Below are 23079 nucleotides of genomic sequence, written 5' to 3' on the forward strand. Positions count from 1 at the left end.
AGACAGGAATGGTTGTTAGAACGCTCAGTAGTGTAGCCGGAACAAACAAGACTTCGCAGTGAGTGTGTCACTGCGTGAAGCTTAAATAGAGGGAGCTGGGATAGGAATCAGCTGTGAATTTAATCAAGCCCGGTATGTGGGTGCATGGGTGATTAGTACTCAGGTGAATCAGATCTCCGGTGGCCGATCGCGGAGGCGCTCTCGAAAGCGTTCGTGACAGAGCCCCCCTCCTGTGAGCGGCTCCTGAAGCGAGGATCCCGCCGGGGTCGACCACGAGGGCGGAGGGCCGGTCTCTCTGGATGGAGTCTGTGGAATTCGGTGATGAGGTTGGGGTCGAGGATGTCATCGGCTCCGACCCAGGACCTCTTCTCCGGACCGTACCCCTCCCAGTCCACTAGGTATTGGACTCGACCCCGTAAACGTCTGGAGTCCAGCAGTGTTCGCACCAGGAAAGCTTCCTCGCCGCCCACGATGATGGGGGGGGCCGGGGTTCGTCTCCTCCTCCGATCTCGGGCCACCGGCGGGTTTGAGTAGGGAGACATGGAAGGTGGGAGAGATGCGGTAGTTAGCGGGCATTTGCAGACGGAATGATACAGCATTGATTCGTTTGAGGATTTTGAAGGGACCCACATACATGGGACTGAGCTTTCTGCAGGGGAGGCGAAGACGTAGATCTCTGGTGGAGAGCCAAACCCACTGACCCGGGAAGTAGACGGGACCGGGCCGGCGGCGCCGATCTGCCTGCTCCTTGGTTCGATTCACGGCCCGTTGGAGGTGGACGTGAGCTTGGTCCCACACTGCTTCGCTGCGCTGGAGCCAGTCGTTGACCACCGGAACCTCTGATGGCTTGCCGGACCAGGGGAACAGAGGAGGTTGGTACCCCAGGATGCACTGGAACGGGGTGAGGTTTGTTGCGGGTTTCAGGAGGGAATTCTGGGCGTACTCGGCCCACGGGAGGAAGCGGCTCCAATCGGCCTGGTTGTGATGGCAATAGGTGCGGCGAAACCTGGTGATTTCTTGGTTCAGGCGCTCCGTCTGACCGTTGGACTGGGGGTGGTACCCTGAGGTGAGGCTGACGTTGATGTTCAGCAGTCGGAAGAAGGCTCGCCATACCCTGGAGGTAAACTGGGGTCCACGGTCCGAAACAATGTCCTCGGGTAGGCCGTAATAGCGGAACACCCAGTGGAGGAGGAGTTCTGCGGTTTCTAGCGCTGTGGGGAGCTTGGGGACTGGGATTAAGCGGCATGCTTTGGAGAAGCGGTCAATGACTGTCAATATCGTGGTGTGACCTCGGGAGACCGGCAGGTCGGTGATGAAATCCACGGCGATGTGGGACCAGGGACGGTGAGGTATGGGGAGTGGTTGGAGAAGCCCTGCGGGTGGTTGCTTCGGAGTCTTAGACGCGTTGCAGGTGGGACACCCGCGCACGAAGTCGGTGGCATCTTCTTGTAGGGTTCCCCACCAGAAACGGTTTTGCAGCAGGCGTATAGTGGTCGCGATCCCGGGGTGCCCAGAGTTCGTGGAGTCATGAACCCAGCGAATAACTCTCTCTCGGATGCTGTGTGGCACGAATGTCCGGTTGGGCGGGCAGTTGGGCGGAGGCGGATCGGTCGCTTGGGCCTGGACGATATCTGCCATGATGTCCCATTGGACTGGGGCCAGAATCAAGGTGGACGGAAGGATGGGCTCAACGCTGGAGCTCGGGGGCATGTCATCGTGCTGCCGGGAAAGTGAGTCGGCCTTGACGTTCTTTGAGCCAGGTAGGTAGGAGATGGAGAAGCGGAAGCGGGTGAAGAACAGCGCCCAACGAGCCTGCCGGGGGTTGAGCCTCTTGGCAGAGTGCAAATATTCCAGGTTGCGGTGGTCTGTTAGGACTTGGAAGGGATGTCGAGCTCCCTCCAACCAATGTCGCCATTCCTCCAAGGCAGCCTTCATTGCCAGGAGTTTGCGGTTGCCGACATCGTAATTCCGCTCCACGGGCGAGAGCTTGCAGGAGTAAAACGCGCAGGGGAACAGCTTGAGGGGGTTGCCCTGGCGTTGCGAGAGGATGGCACCAATGCCTGAGCTGGATGCGTCTACTTCTACTACGAAGGGGAGGTCTGGGTTGGGGTGGTGCAGAATGGGAGCCGAGGTAAACCGTTCCTTGAGCTGGTTGAATGCCCGGAGTGCGTCGCTGGAACAGTGAAGCTTGGTAAGTCCCGCCTTTACCATGGCGGTGAGCGGCGCGGCGACCGTACTGAAGTTCCTAATAAAGCGGCGGTAGAAGTTGGAGAAACCTAGGAACCTCTGCAGTTCCTTTACAGTGTTGGGTTGTGGCCAGTTGAGGACCGCCTGTACCTTGCTCTCGTCCATGTCCACTCCCTCTGGGCTGATGATGTACCCGAGAAATGTCACAGTGGTTAAATGGAACTCGCACTTCTCGGCCTTGGCGTAAAGTTAATGCTCTGCCAGACGTTTCAGCACGGTCCTGACCTGCGTGATGTGTTCCTCCAGGGAGTTGGAGTAGATGAGTATGTCGTCGATGTAGACGATGACACACCGGTTGAGCATGTCTCGGAAGATGTCGTTGATGTATGACTGAAACACGGAGGGGCTATTGGACAGGCCGAAAGGCATCACCAAATATTCATAGTGGCCGTTGGTAGTGGAGAAAGCAGTCTTCCACTCATCCCCCTCGCGGATGCGGATGAGGTTGTAAGCACAGCGCATGTCCAGCTTGGTATAAATCTTGGCAGACCAGAGTTGTTCGAGGGCCACGGGAATCAAAGGGAGCGGGTAGCGAATTTTATGGTGACGTCGTTGAGCCCGCGGTAGTCGATGCAGGGGCGCAATGACCCGTCTTTCTTACCCGCGAAGAAGAAGCCGGCTGCGGCTGGAGAAGTGGATGGCCGAATGAACCCCTTGGCGAGTTCTTCCTCGATGTAGGTTCTCATCGCTTGGGATTCGGGTTCTGAGAGGGGAAAGATGCGTCCCTTGGGTGGTGACAAGCCAGGAATGAGCTCAATGGCGCAGTCGTGAGTGCGATGAGGCGGGAGCTGTGCTGCCTTGACCTTGCTGAAGGCCACGCTTAAATCAGCGTATTCAGTGGGTACCAGGGAGGAGGCGTGAGGCACTGCCGAGATTTTAGCGGAGCCAGCCATGATGGGTGTGGAGGATTTTAGACATTTCATGAAGCAGTCGTCGCCCCATTGAGTGATTTGCTGCTCCCGGCAGGAGATTTGTGGGTTGTGTTGGCGTAACCAGTGGTGGCCGAGAATAACTGGATTGTGGGGTGAGTGGATGAATAAGAAGCGTGTAGTTTCGGTGTGCAGTGCCCCCACCTGCAGGGTCACGTCGGTGGTGGTGGTGGTGTAGCACACGCGACCGGTCCCCAGGGGGCGCCCGTATAACGCCGCCACTGCCAAAGGAGGAGTACAAGATATCAAGGGACTGTTAGCACGTTTGCACAGTGACTCATCAATAAAGTTCCCCGCCGCTCCCGAATCAATCATAGCATGGGTAGTGAGGTTAGTAGTGAAGTGAGTGAGTTTAATGGGGACTATAAGACAGGAAGTGGTGAGAGGGGAGGTGGTGAGTTGACTCACCTCGGCCTGTGGAGGGCGTCGCGGGCAGTTAGCGCGTAGATGCCCCGCTTGACCGCAGTAGAGGCAGAAGTTGTGCGAGAGGCGGCGTTCCTTCTCTTCGTGAGAGAGATGGGTCTGACCGACCTGCATAGGTTCGGGTTCCTCTTGGAATGAGCGAGTCGGAGCTGCCGGCGCGGACCACCGGGTTGGTCGCCTGGAGCGGATGAGGTTGTCGATACGTATGGCGAGGGTGATGAATTGGTCAAGGGACATACCTTCGTCACGGCAGGCCAGTTCAGACTGAAGCTCGGCACTCAGACCTTGTCGAAAGTGGAGCTTGAGGGAGCTTTCCGGCCAGCCGGTCTGCGTAGCGAGAGTGCGGAAGGAAAGCACGTAGTCCGCTGCCGTGCGATTACCCTGACGCAGGGCTACCAGCTGTTCGCCCGGGCTCTTGCCACTCTCGGGGTGATCAAAGACTGTGGTCAGGCTGCCCATGAAGGATTCGTAGGTTGACTGGGCGAAACCCTGGTTGGTCCAGATCGCGGTAGCCCAATCGAGAGCTCGGCCCGTGAGCACGGAACTTACGAAGAGGATCTTACTCTCATCGGTAGGGTAAAGCGCCGGTTGTTGGGAGAGGAAGACCTAGCACTGCATGAGGAATCCCTTGCATTTTGAGGGCGTACCGTCAAACTTCTCGGGGTGTGCGAGGCGAGGGCCGGTGATCGGTTGGTAGTGAGGAACGGTGTCGGCTGCTGGGCTGGCTTGAGGCGCGGTGAGCGCCGGTGCTGGCTGGCTGAGGGCTTGTACAGCCCGCATAATTTCATCCACGACGGTCGTCAGACGGCCGAGTTGATGGTGTTGCGCAGATAGCTGATTCGCATGGGTGGTGAGCTCTTCAGCCATACGTGATATCACCGCAGGATCGATGTTTGGCGAAGTCTTCTGTAACAAAGACTCAGGTAGGTTGGGATCCATAAGCAGTGTTTATTTATTGAACTCACAGATCAATGCAGGCAATGGTCAGGCAATGGGGAATCAGGACTATCGTAGGCAGTGCCAGGGCGTTGTGAGGAAGGCAGGATGTCAGGGCAGGCAGCAGTGGGCAATCACGAAGGGACAGGCAAGGTTCAGGTAGGCAGGCAGTAATCAATCGTAGTCAGCGGGAACAGCAAGGTCGGTAAGCAGATAATCAGACAGGAATGGTAGTTAGAACGCTCAGTAGTGTAGCCGGAACAAACAAGACTTCGCAGTGAGTGTGTCACTGCGTGAAGCTTAAATAGAGGGAGCTGGGATAGGAATCAGCTGTGAATTTAATCAAGCCCGGTATGTGGGTGCATGGGTGATTAGTACTCAGGTGAATCAGATCTCGAAAGCGTTCGTGACAGCAACAGTCATCTGCAAGTGTCATCGATGGCTAGTAGCATCTTTATATTAAGGCGATAGCGCGTTTAAAAACCTACCACAAAAATGCGAAATATTTTTTTAAGATCATTTTTATTTTATTTTAGTTTAGTTTCTACAGAGCCATGAAAATGTATTTTGTTTTTGTTTCCGTTAACATTTAAAAATTATGTGGATTTTTAGTTTAGTTTAGTTTGATAATAACCTTGGTGTTAACATGATGTTAGTTTGATAAAATCATGTACTAACCTTTTCTGTGTAAAGTTATATTACATTTTAAAACGTCATTTCCATTACAGCGTAATGCTCTAAACCCTGTAATTCCGGTAAACAATGATATTAATGAATTTACAGCTTAAACAATACGCAAGTACAGAAGAATTCATTTAAGTACTTTTATAAAATTATAAGCTTCACATTTCTGCCGTTTAAAAACTCCATAACAATTGCCCCATTCACTTCCATTGTAAGTGTTTCTCTGTAAATTCGATTTTTACTTTTTTGAATGAAAAAGAGTCCAAATGATTTTTTTATGGTAAGTACGGATGGGAATCGTAAGGAATTTAATGATTCCGGTTCTGATTTCGATTCCTCTCAACGATTCCGGTTCCTTAACGGTTCCGGTAACGATTCCAGTCATTCTTTTAGTATCTTTTTTTTTTCATTATTAATTGGAAATTAGAAATGCAATTCTTATTGTATTTACTACCCTATGCTGTCTGTCACCAAATAATGATATCATTTCAGATTTCTACAGAGTAGATATAACAAATTAGAAATAAATTTAATACAATTCTTGTTAAGGTGTTTTTGCAGACTTTAGACACACATACAGTAATAATAATAATAGATCCCAACTATTTTAAATAAACAAATCTAAACCAACAGGAAACGTGATGGCATATTATAATTTAATTTATTCTTTTATAAAATTCCACTTGTGTATCTTTAATTATACATTGTCATATGAACAACCAGTCAGTAACTGCACTGCTTGATTTAAGTCTCACAGGTCATCATTAAATAAACTGTAACCGTTCCAGAGACCGTTTGGACTGTGTTTTGTAGCCTAATGTTGTACTTCAGGCTTGTGAGACTCCAACAGTTCTTATTTCATTTCAAGTTGGACATTCATAACTTGCACATCAGTATCAGATTATTTGTATACTGGACTATACTGGAAGCGATGTATGTTTTGTGCTGCAGATTCAAAAGAACCAGCTCGTTAGAATGATTCTTTTGAGAATTGGACTATACCGAAAGCGCCGTATATTTTGCGCTGACGTTTCAAAAGTATCGGCTCCTTTGAATAATTCTTTCGGGAACCGAACTGTAACGGAAGCGCATTTGTTTAGCTCTGTAGATTCAAAAGAGCTGACTTGAGACTCGTTCGATCTGGAATGAAATACACTGGTAGATCTGTGTGTTTTACTCTGTAGAGTCAGTAGAGGGAGCGCTGCTGCAGTAATGTGCTACCTTAAACACGGAGTATTTCAGGACGGTGTTTCAATCGCATCGGCGACAAATTGCACATGCAGGAGAACTGGTAACGGAACTGGAAATCGCGATTTTTGACTGGTTGTGTATAATCAGTGTCAGAAATTTACTTTACCATTAAGAGGCAAAATTTACCCCATCATTTGATTTTCAGGGGTACTTTCTTTTTCTCCCCAATTTCTGACCCTGTGCATAATACAGTTGAATGAGAATGAGAGTTGTACCCAAACAATTAAATGAACACTTATTTTACCCTAAATTTACACAGTTCACTTTCCATATTTACCTATGAAAACAGACTATGTGCATTATCCCTTGACAAGACTATCAGTTCATTTTGGCACAATGGAAAGTGAACACTTCTTTAAATCGGCCAATTAGGCAGTGTTATTGGCCTTTAATCTCAAAATAGCCCAAACAAAACTGACTGCTAATATATCAGTCTGTTGCCACCACCCATACAGTAATGAAGCATGAACAGGTGGAATATAAACTGTTTTCATGCATTTATGTATTCAGTAAATGGCTTAAAATCTCTATCATGATGCATTTTCTCTCGCTGTTCTTCTTGATGTAAAAGCTTTGAACAGAGGCTGACTGAGAGAGAGCCTGTGGTGCTTGCCCTGATGAAGTCATTGGGATTTTTCTCTATGGGTTATTCACTTCGTCAGACTCCGAAGGACCTGTGAGCGTTCCTGCTGTGTTATCCCAGCGATGCTCAGTTCTGGAATGCGAGGACAAGGTGTAAAGTGCAGCTGCGCTGTCTGCCTCCTCAACGACTGTCACAGTGCCTTTGGCTGTCTGTCCCATGGTGCCCTCTGATTGGCAGGCTTTATGATCTGTTTGGATTACTGACTGATGGAAGAACAAGCAAGAGGCCCGAGACAGGGATGTTCATCTTCTCTTTGGGCATGAAAATAAAACTTTATTTTCCATTGTTATTGCTCTACCTAAAATGTTCCGTGTGCTCCTTATGAAGCTTGAATGCTTTCTCTGACACGATGAGGACACTAAACTGTTCCTCTGATATTCAATGCAATCAGGGTTAGGGTTAGTTAACCCCAACCCTAAAAACAAAATCTTTGGCAACAGAATTCTCTGGAATGGAAATTATGAATGAAAATGTCTGCATGAGACTTTTGTTACTGGGAATAATTTGAGGAAAATTCCTGTCTGTGTCTGTCCCAAGAATGGACGTTATTTGACATTTCAGGAGAAGATTATTCTGGAACACTTTTTCGTACATGCATGCATCTGTTCTTAAACCAATCTATGTTTGCATGTCAGCATTTGCATCTGAAAGTGTGACATTCTGCTCTCTTTAATAAATGACAGATTCCTGTGGCTACAGATTTAACACATAACAGATTAACAGAGGTTTAGCATGATTTCTGAGGGGAACACTGGTTGGATTGTTTTTTGAAATAAATGTCACTAACAGGAAGGGTTAGAGTATGTTCATTTTAGAGCCATAATCTGTTTTATGTAAACTCAGTAGGGGTGGGCAGTATGAATAAAAACGTATATCTCGAAATGAGTCATTTTATATCATGGTAAAGTTATGTCACATATACCAAATCTCCTTTTTCTTTATCCCATCTCTACTCTCTTCATGTGTGTCTCTCCCGCAGCTCCCTTTGTCAGTTTCTGGATGAGTGTCTACCGGCCACATCCGCTGCCAATTTCAAGAGCATGACAAGTGGTTGTGGTAACACAGGGCAGCAAGTGCAGCCTGATCGAGCTTGAGCCTGTCCAAGAATGCACCAGCTCTTCCGCTTAGTGCTGGGTCAGAGAGACCTGTCCCGTGCAGGAGACCTCTTCTCTCTGGATGACAGCGAGATTGAAGACTGTTTGTCCCAAGCCCTGGAGGAAATCAAAATCATATCCTGCTCTCCAGTGAGTATATAGTGATCTAAAAGAAGCAAAAGCATAAAGCAGCATTAAATGGTTAACATTTTCATCTTTGAATGTTATTCAAGAAAGAGACATATTTTGGTTGGACCGTTTTTACATTAAGAGATGGTTTCACACAAAACAAAAAATTCTGTCATTTACTCACCTCAATGTTTTTCCAAACCTGCTGGAAAAGTTGCATCCACAGTTTTCCTAATTAACCACTGGGCAGCGCCACGGTGATTCTGATAGCTGCAAGACAATGGTCTGGTTCCGGTCTTGATTAGACGCAATATAAAACCATTTTAAATGTTAATTGGAGTGAAAATGAATTGCTAAATGAAAGTGGCTGTCATAAAAACTCAAATTAGTACGTTGTTGATATTATTAACCTCAGGCCAATGGCTTATGCATCTACCGACCCACTCCTTAAACTTTCACAGATGAGGCTCTCTCAAAAGACATTGTGACTCTAAACTAGTTTGGGCACTTTGGAGGAACTTTTTACTTTTTTTGCTAATTTTGAAAAATTAAACTTATACTAAAATCACTTTTTCAATGTAAAATATATGTATATATATATATATATATATATATATATATATATATTCTTTATTTGGCAGTACAAGCCTTGGTGAATTTTCCTCCAGTTTCTGCCATCTGAACACAAAAACAAATTCTTCATAAAGAGAAAGCTACACCTTTACTGTTAGTGTTTGGCTTTGATTGACCATATGAAATGAATGGGAAAGACTAAAAACTTTTTTTTTTTTTATGTATAATTGTCAAATACAAAATATAAATAAGCCACAATGCAGAACAAACCCACACAGGAATGAAGGGGTACGACCAGAACACACACACACACACACACGCATTGGTCTACCTTATGAGGACTTAACATAGACATAATTATTTTTATACTGTACACACTATATATTCTATCCCCTAAACCCAACACAAGCCCTAAACCCAACCCTCACAAAAAACTCATTTTTACATTTTCAATAAAACATCTTTTAATATGCTTTTTAAGCTATTTAAATTATTGGGACACTAGAAATCTCCTCATAAACCACATTTACAGCATAACACCCTTGTAATTACAGTTTGTAACCTAAAAATTGTCCTCGTAAACCACATAAACACATACACAGACAGAGAGAACAGTATTCTGTTTTATACACTAATTGAGTTTTCAGTCTATTGCTGTTCATTTCTGTTCATTTCTTGACATTATTACTCATTTACATTGAATTAGATAATTTTGACATTTGAAATAAATTATCAGTAACAAATGTGAATTTGTCTTCTCTTTTTAACAGATTAGGTTTGACTGTAAGCAGTTGTACCATTATTGCAAAAATGGATACTTAAACAGTAAAAAAAAAACGTAATAAATGCAAAACTTTCACAAGTAATTGTTTGATAATGTCTAAATATATCAAGATTCAAAACTTGTCATCTACTGGCTATTATTGTCATAACATGATTTTCAAGTCTTCACTCTTTCTGGTCAAAGATGGCCGCAAACAGTAAAGTAAGTGTCTTTATATCAGAATAGGAGGGTTAATATGGTAAACATCACCAGATAAAACAAATGTGGATGCAAGTGAAACAGGCTTCCATTATGAATCGTAGATCATTTCCATGTTCAGGAAAAAGGTTGTGTACCTATAATTTTACTTATATAATTTTTTAGCATTATAGTTTCAATAAATAGAAAATACATTAATAATTCTGAAAATTAGAATATGCTTTTATAGTTCATCAAACCCTTTTATTTGATTTCTCATGATGTGACTTCTTTCAAATCTGTGGAGATGTTATGCTGTTAAAGTGGAGTTTGAGAATATGTGGCGTGTTTCGTTGAGCATTGACCCTGTCCACAATGCTAATCTGAATAATCGAAATAAGGTGACACCGCATTTCCACACTGTGTATTATACATTTTAAATATGTACTTCTGAAGAAACATTGGTGTCACTCAGCGTGCTTAAGCCAGTTCCTCTTGCATCATTGGGCTTCTTTGTTCTTGTGGCATTTGTAAACAGTTTTTTGGCTCATCCAGTGTCTCGGGGGTAGCTGTCTCTGTCTCTCTTCCTCTCCATTTTTCTTGCCTTGTACTTCTCTCTCCATGGCCTACAGTGTCCTCCTTTCCACAGTCACATGCATTCTATTATCATTCCAAACATGCTCGGTAGCAATCGACAGATTTTTGAGCATTTTCTGTGCTGCTTTTGAAATCAGTGGAATGGATTTGGTCCACAATGAACAAATTTGTTAAAAGGGTCATTTTTATGTGCAAACAAATTTTCCCTGGTCTTTTGAGAAAAAAGGATCGATGTTCTATTTTCAGAAGTCAAAATACCCTCCCCAATCGCAAAAGACCATTTATTGAAACCAAGTTACAAAAACAGTTTGTTCTGAACTTCGTGACACATTGACACCTATTGGGCAATCAAAAACATGGCCCACCCAGTCAGGGTGATTTAAAATGTGCAATGCAGGATTGACACTTATCCCAAACACCAGCAGAAATGCCGATAATATGCGAAATATAAAAGCAAAATATTTACTGAATAATCCATTATTTTGGAGATGGGGGGTGTTGTCGCAGTTCTTTTCTGCATATCGTGGCGCCATTTTGCGGCCCACATCACCGCCGCCCGTTCGGCCCCGTTTCATGGCTGGCCCACTGGAAAAAGTCCCGGTTCTCCCCATGGCCAGTCAGTCCACCCCTGCTGTATGCAATAGAACCTGATGTCTTTCATTGAATTACAATCTCACTGATTTGTGATTGGTTGTCTGCAGGACTACCTGACCAGTGACAATGACCAGGCGGTGGTGGAGATCTGCATCACGCGCATCACTACCGCAATCAGGGAGACGGGCTCGATCGAGAGGCATGGAGCAGCTCTCGTGTCATTGTGGGAGTCGTGTCTAGAGCACAACCTCCAGCCGCAGGGCAAAGATGAGGACACGCCCCATGCCAAGATCGCCTCTGACATCACCAGCTGTGTCCTACAGGTGAGAGTAGATGTCACACATCTGAATCAGTGTACTGAATGCAGGTACATCTCTCTGAATGTATCGGATTTCTCATAATCATAGTCAGGGCTCTACAATAAGGATGGCCCAGTGGGAGAGTGTTTTCGGGCAAGCTGACGGAACTTTTGCATTCATTGATCAAGATGTGTCCTAATGCCTTGTAAGCGTACACATTTAGTATCGTTTCTAGAACACATTTAATAATTTGGCATTTATGATGTAATAATAATTACAGGTGTTCACAGGGAGTCAAGTGAGCGTGACTCAAAGTGGAACTGACACTTCTGACAACAGCAATTAGCCGTAATCTCTCTCCTTTCTAATTCTTTCACTTTTAAGAGCTTTTTCTTAGGCATGATTCATAATTACTTTCTCCTCCTCTCTTTTTTTTCCCCCTGATGCATTCACTTATTGATTCCTCTCTATGCCTAAACACTTTTCCTCATTGTTTGTCTCTGTCTCACACACTCATACATTCACTTATATAATGAGCTGCTGCATATGAATCGTAGAGCAAGGCTTAGAGGAAGGCTGAGCTAGAGAGATGAATTCTGGGTAGTGTGGAGATCAGTATTCATTAGAGAACGGCTGCTTGAGCGCTCTTCTTCAGAACTATTGGTGGAAAGACTCTTTGATCTGAGCAGCAGTCACATATTGCAATGAGTGTTTTATAATAAAGGTTGAGTTCTTTGTCGGCGGTTTGCCTTGCGTCACGCCTTTTAAAGTTTTAGCTCTGATGTTTTAGGACTTCCCCCTTCAGGCGAGAGAGTGAATGGCTGCTCTTTTTCCCAGAAAAGGAGAAGTGTTTATTCATTTGCTGCATAAATTCTTATTCACACTCAGAGATGAATGGTTTTGTTATGAATGTTAAAGTGATTGTGTCTGTTGTATACAGTAATTATGTTTTTGGGATTTTATGAAGAAAGTGCAAAAGGCGCTATGCACACTCGTCATTACAATGCTATAGTGTTGTGGGTGGTTTGGCAGTGATGCTATTTGGTTGCTTACTGGCACAAGTCAAAAGAGCTCACCTCCAAGTCTTTGTATTATTCTGGTAGGGCTGCACAATTATTTGAATACATTTTCAAAATTACAATTACACCTGGCACAATTAACTAATTGGGAAATGTGTCAATTTAAGCATGCTGGAGGTTAGGTCTGGGTGATATTACATTTTTTTTTTGTTGTGATTATTGCCTTAGAAAATATCACGATATCCTATTACATTGTCAATGTAATCACCCTGCCGAGGGTGAATTTATTTAATGTCAAAATGTATTTAAACCTCATTTTACGTAATAAAACGTCTTCCCATTTCTTTGTAGAAAGTAACTATGGTATTAATTTGCTAAATGTATCTATCCTAATATATATTTGCCTACATTAGGCAGCTCAACACAATCCACTGATTTGCTTAAGCTTTACATCTTCATATAGTGTACCCTAGAGGGCAGCAGAACATTTAACATCCTCCCTGTAGCAGACTTGAAGTGTTCACTGCTGCCTTTCATGCCTTTTATATGGTTATTATTCTTTATTAAATGATTTGCCATCTAACTCTAAAGCCAGCTCACTTGTACACGATCACTCTCTGGATCTAATAACTCATAACAATTGACCTTTTTGACTAATCTTTTTGTACGGCATTCAACACTAGCACATGCTGATCCAATGATTGGGCCTCATTTGAACAAAACTTCTAATTGAGCTTCTCAATTCAGCCTGGGGTGTGGAATTTTCTTCATTTAAAAGTTTAATCACCCATATTTATCAAACAGTAAACAGTTGGTTGGAAGGATCTGTGACCTCTAAAGTTGAGTTGATATCAGTATCTCTGTTTACAGAATTACAGCAGGGCTCCAGTGATGGCGTTAGCAGTCCCAGTGGCAGTGCGGTTCTTGCAGCAGGGAAACCAAGAGTTGAGCAGGAACATGTCCAGCTACTTGTCGCTGGCTGCCATCGCTAAAGCTGAACTCCTGGCCCAACATACAGAGGCCATCACCTGCAGCGTGCTGGGAGGTATGAGTTTGAGATGGGTTGAAGGGAGGGGTCACGATAGGTCAGAGGCAACTGCTTTTAAGACTATACAGGCTTCCCTTAACATTTCATAGGAAATGTGGCAATGATGAGTTTATTATATGTACCAATAATCAATATAAATCACATACTGTATTACACTTCATTTTCTTTATTTACTCTTCATTTACATACTCATATTACTCATATATTACTACATATTAAGTGCAAAATATCACACTTTACGATCACGCTTCAGATAATATAATCCAGATTTTTTCTACATGAATATGTCGATAAAAGTCAGTGGATGCACAGCCCACAAAGCACTTTAAAAGACCTTCATCGGTGGGATTCTTTTGTCCTACCTGAAAGCCCGGCTTTTCTATATGATAATTGGTCAAGCTTTTAAATGCACATTTCAAATTGACTTTGCAACATAAGTGATTTTTTTAAATGGTGTTTTCCAGGCCTTAAAAAAAGGCATGTATATGTTATGTCCTTAATTTGAATGAATTCTGATCTTGTGTTCTGTTTGATATTCTGGTAGTCATCCTCCTGTTTTTTTGTTTGTTTTTTGGTGTTGTTTTCTGTTTTCTATGTCTATTGTGTGTTTGTTATGAGAAATTTTTTAAATGAAGTATAAAAAGTCATGTAGATTAATAAAATCTCAAATGTAGTGTAAAAGTCATGGAAATTTCTATAGTGAATAGGCGATTGATTATTGTGCGATTTAAATACCAATAACATTTTATTGCCCAAATAAGGGATTTTTAAGTGAATATACTGTATATATGCCATGAACAGGGTGTTTGTGTGTCATTCAGTTGCAGCTTCTCCTGTCCGGAAGATCACGTGTCGTGTAGTGCTTCTCAAGTGCTTTGAAAATGTAAATGAAAAAATCTAAACTTTAAATATAGCTGCAAGCAGTGATCACAGGCCCGAACACCATGGGTCCATTTCCACTAGGTGGCTTTTGGAAAACAATGCATGATAGACACAGCAACAACTAAGCATTAATCTTAACTACATTGTGTAATAGGTATATGCCACCATTCCAGTTTGACTACAACTTCATTTAATTGAACCATGACAACACTATTAAAGCTATCAATCATCCCTTGTAAAATTTTCCATTAGCAGTGTCTAAACAATTTTGGGAAAAGTAAGAGGACTATTTCAAAGTCTGTTGTAAGTGCCACACTTTCTTCTGCCAGTTGGTGGCGCTATGACCGTGACCCACAATAGCCACATCCATGTGATTAGCCCCCCCAAAAAAACATACAACTCTATTTTGATCTAAATCACACAATGCATGCAGAAGATATGATACACTTCCTGTTTCCTTATTTTTGCCATTTAATTTAATGAATCATCATGGCAACAACATTTGATATTTAAAAATCTATATTCAGAGAATCTATCAATCTATTTTTAATTGTAATTTTAATTTTTTTTGCTAACTGATTAATTTTTGCTATAATTTAATATAATTTTTTATTGAAAAATATATTGATCTAAAGATTATATTGTACATTTATTTAACATTTGTATTTATCCATAAACCGGCTTTAAATTACATTGACAAATGTAATTATTGGCATTAGGTATTCAGGTAGTATAAGTAGATTTTAATATGAGCACAGAAGTAATTTAGGCTAGAAATTTCATTGTAATTCTGTAGCAGTAGTTTTTAAATTATTTTCAAAATATTTGTCAAAACAAATGAAATATATTAACTTTGAGTCTGCATTTGTTATTCATATGCACAACTGCTTAAATAGCCTCTAAATTAAATAGCCTCTTTTTTAATGAATCAGTCAAATGAAAGAAAATTAATTCCTCAAAAAGAGTGGGAACCCTGAACACAGTTCAGACCACACAAAATCTCACCTGCTTTGTGTGTATTTATCATGAATGGCATTCTCCCATGGATTAAAGTGATATTGCCAAGAAGGACATTTTGCTGGATCAACATTCCTATCAAACAAGCAGATTATAAATTCAGGTCTAGGGTTACACCTTGCCTTAACCAGATACAAATCAGTAAAAACAATAAAATAAAAGTTTTGCTCTTAGCATCAGTGACCACTTCAAGAACGCTTTGTTGGTTGTGTGGTTTCTAATTCTGTGGCGTTGTGTGGGGTAGCCCCGCCCTTTGTGAAATCGAATTGGTCAAAATTCCTGTGCCTCATAACTGTACATTTGAACATCAAGTATCTTCTGATTGGCTGTGATTGTGTCATGTTGTGTGGTAGTTTCATGTTCAGTGTGGATAGAAAAATTGCTTGCTCCATTGTGCTTGGTTAGAACACAGCGAACATCATTCTTTTCATAATTATCCTCAGATTGTAGTGGTAGTTAATGGTTAGGGTTGTGTTTCGAGAAATGGTTAAGACTGTGTTTGTTTGACAGGGATGTTGTTACAGGACGGACAAAAGATGTTGATCCAGGAACATGTCCTTCTTGGCAAAGTCACGATCACCCTGTGCTTTGTTTCACGAGGTAACAGAGTAGAATGGTGTGTCATGGAAGGTATTAAACCATCATATTCCCCGTGATTCAGTGCTTTCCTGCCCCTGCACCTCATTGCCATTATGGTAATTGGAGAAGCAGTCCCTCAGTGCCTTTACAAGAATACACAGACCAGGGACTGTTGTTTCCACACCACTAGTGTGCCATTGAAATATAGCGTAGAAGGCGTGCGGTCTATCTGGCCAACTGTGTGTGGTTCTGGTTTATGGTCACAAAACCATGCAGTTAAGTGCGTCATTTGAGACATCCACACAATGAAGAAACTTTATTGTGTTCATTGTTCTTCTACTTCAATTGAATTAGCTTTTAAATAAAACATTAGCATTTTTTTTAAAGAGGAGTGGATGGTATATTTGACCTGGTGTGTTTGCCAAAATACACTCTCATCTCAGCTGTTTAAACACACTCACACAAATTGTTGCCCTTGACAGATAAATATCAGTAGGTGTGGGCCTACTTTTTATGTTGAAATGTATTAAGGAAGGGTCAGTGTGAGAGATGTTTGGCCAGGGTCATCAGAGGAAAAGAACAAATGAGGCTTCATTGGGGATTAGTGTCGTCAGATTTACATTGACCTCAACTCATTGTCATAATTATTTTGGGTCCCCTAAAGGACAACAATACTGAGAAATACTGAGAAGACCTTCTAATTGAGCCACATAATAAAGAGCAAAAATATAGATATTATAGCAATATTGTGAATATAGCAGTCATGTTAATGTGCTTTTTATTTTTGCCACTATGTTTCCCAAAGAGCATGCATTAGACCAGTGGTTCCCAACCCGCATCCTGGAATACCCCGAACACTGCACATTTGGATATCTCCCTCTTCAAACACACCTGATTCATCTAATCTGCTCGTTAGTAGAGGCTCCATGAGCAGAATTGGGTGTATCAAATAAGGGAGACATCCAAAATGTGCAGTGTTGGGAGTACTTCCCGACCAGGGTTGGGGACAGAATAATTTCTCGAGCCTTCAGGGCTGCACAATTAGTCATCAGAATAGTGGTATTGTCATGTGTGATTATTTAACTGCTAGAGGCTGTAATTGAATTGCATTAATACATGGTTCATACACAATTAATGGTTTAGTAAATATTCTTGTAGGTAAATAGGGCTTTTAATTTCAGTATTGGCAAGGGTGGTAAGAGTAGTGAAAATTCATACTCAAGTAAAAGTATTGTTACTTCCCAAAAATGTAGTGTGAGTAAAGTAAAAGTAGTTGTCCTAAAAACTACTCAAGTAAGAGTGAAAGAGTAGCTAATTTAAAAGTACTCATGAGTAGTGAGTATTGAGTACTGAGTTGCAAAACATATGCCCCATTATAATGAACACTGTATGCCAACTTTTAAAATACATCACTTATCTCTGATAAACACTACATGAATGTGATTCCACAAAATTAAAGGGAGACATGATAACAGAAATGAAAAGATAAAGTTATTTTAATTATACTGATCACAATTTTAAATTGTAATGTATGAAACAATTGCATTAAAATGAGTTTATGTGTAGGGTCGAAATTTCCCTTAATGCCGACAGAGCGTTATTGTTGTGCATAAAACATGTTCAAACAATGCATGCAAAAAAATGCTAAATAAACAGGATCACTTGGCACGTCATGTCCTGAACAATAGAGGAGGTAGAGCAGGCATGAGAAAAGTTGTTTGGTACAGGGGCTACATCACGCTTAAAAAGGAATAATTCTGCTTATTTAGCATTTTTTTGCATGCATTGTTTGAACATGTTTTATGCACAACAATAACACTGTCAGCATTAAGGGAAATTTAGACCCTACACAAACTGATTTTAATGTTATTTAAATTAACTTTAGACATGAACGACTGCGTTTACATTAAATCTTTTTCAAGATGGGCATTGGCGGACTTATAGAGTGTATTTGATCATTTGAGCGCATTCACGCTCAAACATTAGCCACCTGTCAATCAAAAACACGCAGCTGCAGACATCAGGAAATAAAAAGTACATCTTTTATATTTCATCTAGATCAATCAACCAGTGGTTGTCTTGCTATTGTGATTGATGTAATGAACACCCCTGTTCTAGATTTAGAACATTTTGATCGAGGATGTCTCTCTTTTTTCCAATAAACATCTAGATAATTTTATTGCCCAGCCCTGTTGATAACATTGCATTAATCTCTCACAGTAGCCCAATAATCTCAGTGATAGATAGTGAAATTACAGGCTACGTTACAGACACACAGAATCTAGTAAGCAGAAATATGAAATTTACCTCGATATGTTTCTTCAAATTAGAGGCAGGATTAATGCTGATATCTGGCTTGAGCAAGTTAAACTCACATGACATGATCAAGCAATTTAACTTTTTCTCTGTGAAAAACCCTTCCAGGTTCGGCCGAGATGTTCAGCTGTAAACTACTTGAGGCATTCTCCAAATACATAACAGCACCAATCTGCAGCTGCCGTTCAAGTTTTTTACGTGTGATTTGATTTGACGGGACTCACAAGACTCTCCCTAGCCAATCATGTTGATAGATAAAAATAAAATCAGGACAGGGAAGTAGCGAACACAGACGGTGGGAAAATTGTGCTGTAAAAGTACAGTTACAGCACTTAAAATGTAATCAAGTATAAGTAAAATTATTAAAATTTAAACTACTTAAAGTACAATTCTTGGGGAAAAAGTAGTTAATTACAATAACATGAATATTTGTAATTCCTTACTTTACACCCCTGTGTATTGGTGCATATAAATGAATTATTAAATAATCATATCAGTCTTCCTTTTGCTCATTTAGTAAAAAATAGGATGCCTTTTTTAACAAATTTTTACTTCATACATTAAACATTTTAAAATCAAATTGGCTTCAATTGATTGTTCCTCACTTTCATGCCATTTCAGAGCTAATACATAATTAATACATACATAATACATAAATATTGTCAAGAGGCTGAAAAATATCTAGATATAATTTTTGTAGCCATACCGCTTAGCCCCTCCTTTTCATGAAAAATGGAGACTCTGGGCCATAAAAATTAGATCTTCATTGACCCCTAAAACTTGAAACAGGAACCATTAATGTAAGAGGTACTTCATTTTCCCTATCTGAAATAAATTGTATTATTGACAACATAATTTGCTAGTTGATTGATATGAATGTAATTTTTTATATCTTTTGAGAAAAGCAGGTTGTTAAATACACCGAATTAATGTAAACTTGCAAGACTAGGGCACAAAGACTGTGATATGCTGTTGTTTGAAAAAACAACAGTTTAGTTTTTTACCAGGTTATTTTATAACATAATCAGTTATGTCATCGTTCTCAAGTTAGTGGAAATGTGGCCGGTTCCTCAGCTGAACACCAGCTCTGGTACAAATTCATTTTTGTACCAGAAGACATTTTTTTGATGGAAAAGTGTTAAGAGACTAATCTTAACTAGAGAGCTGCATTCTCAACCCTTTTCCTCACTGACTTTTTGTATCTCTTCAGCCCACATTAAAAAACAGACTCCACAGTCATCAGACATTTGTTTGTTTAGCAACTGAACCTTTATCCATCCAGTGGATATTCATCCAGTCAAGCCACAGTGGTTTAGAAATGTGGAACTTTTGATGCAGCACCTCAGCAGAGGAAAGACCCTCTTGGGCTTTGAGTCGTATTATCCAACAGTTGATGGGGGTTCGAGATCTAAATAAAGTGTATTGTCTTAAAACTGGGCCTGCTGCTTAATCACCATATCCGTCCAAGAACTGGTTACGTAACTCTCAATTGTGAAACTGTCATGACAACTTCCACTCAACAGTTGCCCAGGTTTTTGAGCCGAGGTACAGTCAACAGTTGGCTAGCCTCTGCAGTGAAAATATGATATGCATTGATATGTTTACATTTCCATATGCCCCATGCCTGGTGTGTTCTTTCAGAGGTCCTTTGATTACGTCTTGTATCATCGTACCACTCCATAGAGGGTTGAGTGGGAAGAGAAAGTCGATACGTGAGTAAGCAGAACTTCTGGCCTGAATCCAAGCTACTCTAGAGATAGAAAACAGAGGCGCACCATTGTTTCTGACCATAACAGCACTTACCCAACTTCCCTAGCTCTCTCAAAAATGTGCATGAGACAAAATAGAACAAAAGACAGCACCAGAATCATCAACTGTGGTGGTTTAGAGGCCTACTGTTAAATATTGTAGTGTTAGAAATAGAAACAACCCTCATTTACTTCTTAGGGACACCCTACCGATATAAATAAGATGACTCAGTGACACTTCATTTAACTTACTGTAATAGTCAGAGGTGGGTCTTCATTTCCAGAATAAGAGTATTCGATTTTGTGGTTACCGCATATGCTATGCATTATGGCAGAGCAACTACAGAGGCCCAACTAATGAGATTATTAGATCTTAATAGTTTAGCCTTGTCCTACCTCTTTCTCAGGCCGTCCTTTGGGGTCTTCTATCCCCTCTGTCTTCCCCTACTCTCATTAACACCACCCTGGCCCAGCTTCCCTCATGTCTGCAGAGAAGCAATAACATGTGACCTCTTCAAAGTCCATGGAGAAGTAAGTTGGGTGAGGTAACAAGGTTTAGGTTAAGTCACGTGGGGTACCATTATGGGTGTAGTAAGCTGAAAGAATGCAATAGGAAGGGAAGAGAAATGATTCATAGAAATGACTATTTAATTGGTATGGCATGTGACTTTAGTTTAATGACCAATAATCCACACTTGTTTTGATGAATGGATTGATGTAAATCAAACATTTCCTAATGTACGGTTGAAGTCATGAAAACACATTTTTGAACCGCTCCACAGATTTAATATTTGCAAACCTTTAATTGACTATATCACAATTCCAGTGGGTCAGAAGTTTACATACCCTAAGTTAACTGTGCCTTCAAGCAGCTTGGAAAATTCCAGAAAATTATGTCAAGCCTTTAGGCAATTAGCCAATTAGCTTCTGATAGGAGGTGTACTGAATTGGAGGTGTACCTGTGGATGTATTTTAAGGCCTTCCTTCAAAATCGGTGTCTCTTTAATTGACATTGTGGGTAATTCAAAAGAAATCTGCCAAGACCTCAGAAAAAAAAGTGTGGACCTCCACAAGTCTGGTTCATCCTTGGGAAAAATGTCCAAACACCTGAATGTACCACATTCATCTGTACAAACAATAGTATGCAAGTATAAACACCATGGGACCACAGAGCAAACATACCGCTCAGGAAGGAGATGTATTCTGTCTCCTAGAGATGAACGTAGTTTGGTACGAAAAGTACAAATCATTCCCAGAACAACAGCAAAGGACCTTGTGAAGATGCTGGAGGAAACAGGTAGACAAGTATCTATCCACAGTAAAACAAGTCCTATATCGATATAACCTGAAAGACTGCTCGGCAAGGAAGAAGCCACTGCTCCAAAACCTCCATAATAAAGCCAGACTACAGTTTGCAAGTGCACATCGGGACAAAGATCTTACTTTTTGGAGAAATGTACTCTGGTCTAATGAATTTTTTTTTTTTTACTGTTTGGAGGGAAAAGAGTGAGGCTTGCAAGCTGAAAAACACATCCCAACATGATGGTGGCTGCATCATGTTGTGGGGGTGCTTTGCTGCAGGAGGGACTGGTGCACTTCACAAAATAGATGACATCATGAGGAAGGAAAATTATGTGGATGTATTTAAGCAACATCTCAAGACATCAGCCAGGAAGTTAAAGCTTGGTCGCAAATGGGTCTTCTAAATAGACAATGACCCCAAGAACACTTCCAAAGTTGTGGCAAAATTGCTTAAGGACAACAAAGTCAAGATATTGGAATGGCCATCACAAAGCCGTGACTTCAATACGATTCTTGTGGGCAGAACTGAAAAATCATGTGCGAGCAAGGACGCCTACAAACCTGACTCCGTTACAACAGTTCTGTCTGGAGGAATGGGCCAAAATTCCAGGAACTTATTGTTAGAAGCATGTGGAACACTACCCAAAACATTTGAACAAAGTTTAACAATTTAAAGGCAATTCTACCAATTACTAACAAAGTGTATGTAAACTTCTGACCCACTGGGAATGTGATGAAAGAAATAAAATGTTAAATAAATCATTCTCTACTATTATTCTAAAGTAGTGATCCTAACTGACCTAAGATAAGGAAGGTTTTTTTTACTGTTAAATGTCAGGAATTGTTAAAAAGTTTAAATGCATTTGGCTAAGGTATATGTAAACTTCTGACTTCAACAGTAAATGAGAAAATGGAGTAGGTACAGAAAAAAACCCATGACCAACTTGGTCAAATACTTCATGTGTTGGCTTTTCACAAGTTTACACCTTGCTGATCAATTAAACAGCCCAGGAAGGACACCAGAGTGAGGTGTTTGTGACCAGCATCCAAAAGACAACATATGTTTTTTTTTGCAGGGCAGGCTGCTAATTCAACGTACAACTAGTTGAGTCTCTTCAAAATGTTTTGCGGAGCTGCTTAAATGTCTCATGTTTCCTTAGTATATACGTGCCTCCAGCTGCCTCGACACAGGTGTCTCATGTTAAAGTCATGTCGGAGGAACTATGTGAATGTTTGTAGTGATCTGGAGTGTGTTATTGACACAGCCCTCCTGATGTGTACTCCCTTTACAGGAGCAGGAAATGTAGAGGTGGAAAAGTGTTTTTGAAACATTAAAGCCCTTGAATGGCTCCCAAAATCCCTCTAGCGATGCTCATTATGAGTAATATCCTTCAAGAATGTGGTCTCCCTACCACCATCTGGATCCACCAATCAGTCTGAGGCCTGAGCACTTTCATGCAGCCAATGATTTGTACTTTTTATGTTGAGTGATGACCAGTGCCACCCAGAGCCATGCATGTGCTCTGTAAAAATGTTAAATGTCTCACATGTTCTGGTCAGGTAAACATGTGATGCTGTCATTTTGTTCAATCCAAGAGAAAAAATATAAAAGTTTGATGATAATTCTATAAAACTGTGATTAAAGAGGTGAGTAAGGGGAACCCCCATAGGCTCTAACTCAATTCAAACACTGAGTACCAGTATATAATATAGAACTGGATTGCTGATGCATCGATACACTTCCAGCAGGATGTGATGCCACCAGAAGTTTTTAGCAACCATATTGGTATGCCCCAACTTCCACAATG

General features: G+C 41.5%; 1 protein-coding gene across 1 annotated transcript in view; it reads left to right on the top strand.

The window, feature by feature from the left end:
* Positions 1-23079, top strand: part of LOC127622630 (ventricular zone-expressed PH domain-containing protein) — a 160578-nt gene that overhangs the window by 15535 nt on the left and 121964 nt on the right. Inside the window, exons 2-4 of the mRNA XM_052096641.1 lie at positions 8093-8357; positions 11169-11384; positions 13250-13424. Coding sequence (XP_051952601.1) covers positions 8220-8357; positions 11169-11384; positions 13250-13424 — 529 coding nt within the window. The 5' untranslated portion in view covers positions 8093-8219. The remainder of the gene's footprint in view (positions 1-8092; positions 8358-11168; positions 11385-13249; positions 13425-23079) is intronic.

This window comes from Xyrauchen texanus, chromosome 29 (genome assembly GCF_025860055.1).
Source record: "Xyrauchen texanus isolate HMW12.3.18 chromosome 29, RBS_HiC_50CHRs, whole genome shotgun sequence".
NCBI classification, from domain to species: domain Eukaryota; kingdom Metazoa; phylum Chordata; class Actinopteri; order Cypriniformes; family Catostomidae; genus Xyrauchen; species Xyrauchen texanus.